The following is a 1,188-nucleotide window of genomic DNA, read 5'->3' as shown; positions in this document are numbered from 1 at the left end:
TCAGCTCGGCCCTCAAACACCGTACCATCGGGCAGCGTGACGGTCACCCCGAGGTGTTTGTACTTGAGCGGTTCGGTCAGGGTTACATTCTTCCCATCAGCCGACACGGCTGCAATCCTCCTCACCTCGTTCTCTCTCTGGCTGTGCCTGAAAACAGAAATAAATCCTTTCTACCTGCCTCTCTATAATGTTGTCAAATCACCCACAGTTTATTGCCTACTGATGTTATACTACTCAATATGCCCTCAAAATAGCAAGCAAGACAGTTTTCTTACCTTTTGACATTGACATTTCCACAATGGCTGAACAGGTATTTGCCATTCAAACCACATTTTAAACATTGATCTCCAACTCTGGTTTATTGGCATTTCTTTAAACCAATCACAATCGTCTTGGGTGGCACTTAGTGCCGGACACAGGTAAAGTGCCTCTGCAAAATAGCTTAATGCTTAGGCATACATGATTTTGAGATCTCACTGTACCTGTGGCCTGTGGAAGCAATGACAATTTCATCTCCAGCTTTCCATGTCACTGCCTTCATCAGATTTAGTGTGGCGGAGCCGTTGGTTGCCGTCTGGGCCAAGTGGGTCCAGGGAACAGGAACTGGAATACCTGGAGAAACACATTATTTACATCTGAGGACAGGTGTCCCTAATAACATCCCTTTAGGACATAAGACTGAAATGACTCAGCTTAGGTGATATAATGACATGAAATCAGTTGTTTTGTTTTTATATTTGAGTCACAACTATTACAGTTTACTGGTGTTTTTGTTTACTGTTGCTGTTGTTGACTATAATTCATTGGTGGAAGAAGTATTCTGATCCTTTACTTACATGCAACAAAGTAAAAATACTTCATAACAAGTAAACATTATATTTAAGTAAAAGAACATAAGTTTTATCAGCAATATACACTTGAAGTAACAAAAGTACTTGATATGCCAAATTGCCCGTGTCATAGTGTTATTTATATGTAATTTATTATCACTGACACATTAATGTGAAGGCAGTATTTCACTAAGTTTGTTGAGGTGCAGCTTATTTTATTGACACTTTCAATTTTGGTTTATTTATTAGACAGAGCCAGACCACCCAACTCTGTTTCCAGTCTTTATGCTAAGCTAAGCTAACTACTGCTGGCATACAGATACGATGTGTCATGTTTGCTTGTGTTCATACCATGCAG

At 40.0% G+C, this 1,188-nt stretch overlaps 1 protein-coding gene across 1 annotated transcript in view; it reads right to left on the bottom strand.

Moving 5' to 3' along the window:
• The window catches only part of LOC116701518 (fibrocystin-L-like), a 2,832-nt gene that overhangs the window by 1,060 nt on the left and 584 nt on the right, over positions 1 to 1,188 (bottom strand). Inside the window, exons 2-4 of the mRNA XM_032535258.1 lie at positions 1,182 to 1,188; positions 483 to 612; positions 1 to 147 (exon numbers count right to left, since the gene is read on the bottom strand). The exon at positions 1 to 147 is cut by the window's left edge and continues 88 nt beyond it; the exon at positions 1,182 to 1,188 is cut by the window's right edge and continues 204 nt beyond it. Of these exons, the coding sequence (XP_032391149.1) occupies positions 1 to 147; positions 483 to 612; positions 1,182 to 1,188 (284 nt within the window). The remainder of the gene's footprint in view (positions 148 to 482; positions 613 to 1,181) is intronic.

This window comes from Etheostoma spectabile, chromosome 14 (assembly GCF_008692095.1).
Source record: "Etheostoma spectabile isolate EspeVRDwgs_2016 chromosome 14, UIUC_Espe_1.0, whole genome shotgun sequence".
Classification (NCBI taxonomy): Eukaryota; Metazoa; Chordata; class Actinopteri; order Perciformes; family Percidae; genus Etheostoma; species Etheostoma spectabile.
Note: the sequence above shows the minus strand (reverse complement) of the source record. Positions and strands in the feature narration are given on the sequence as shown.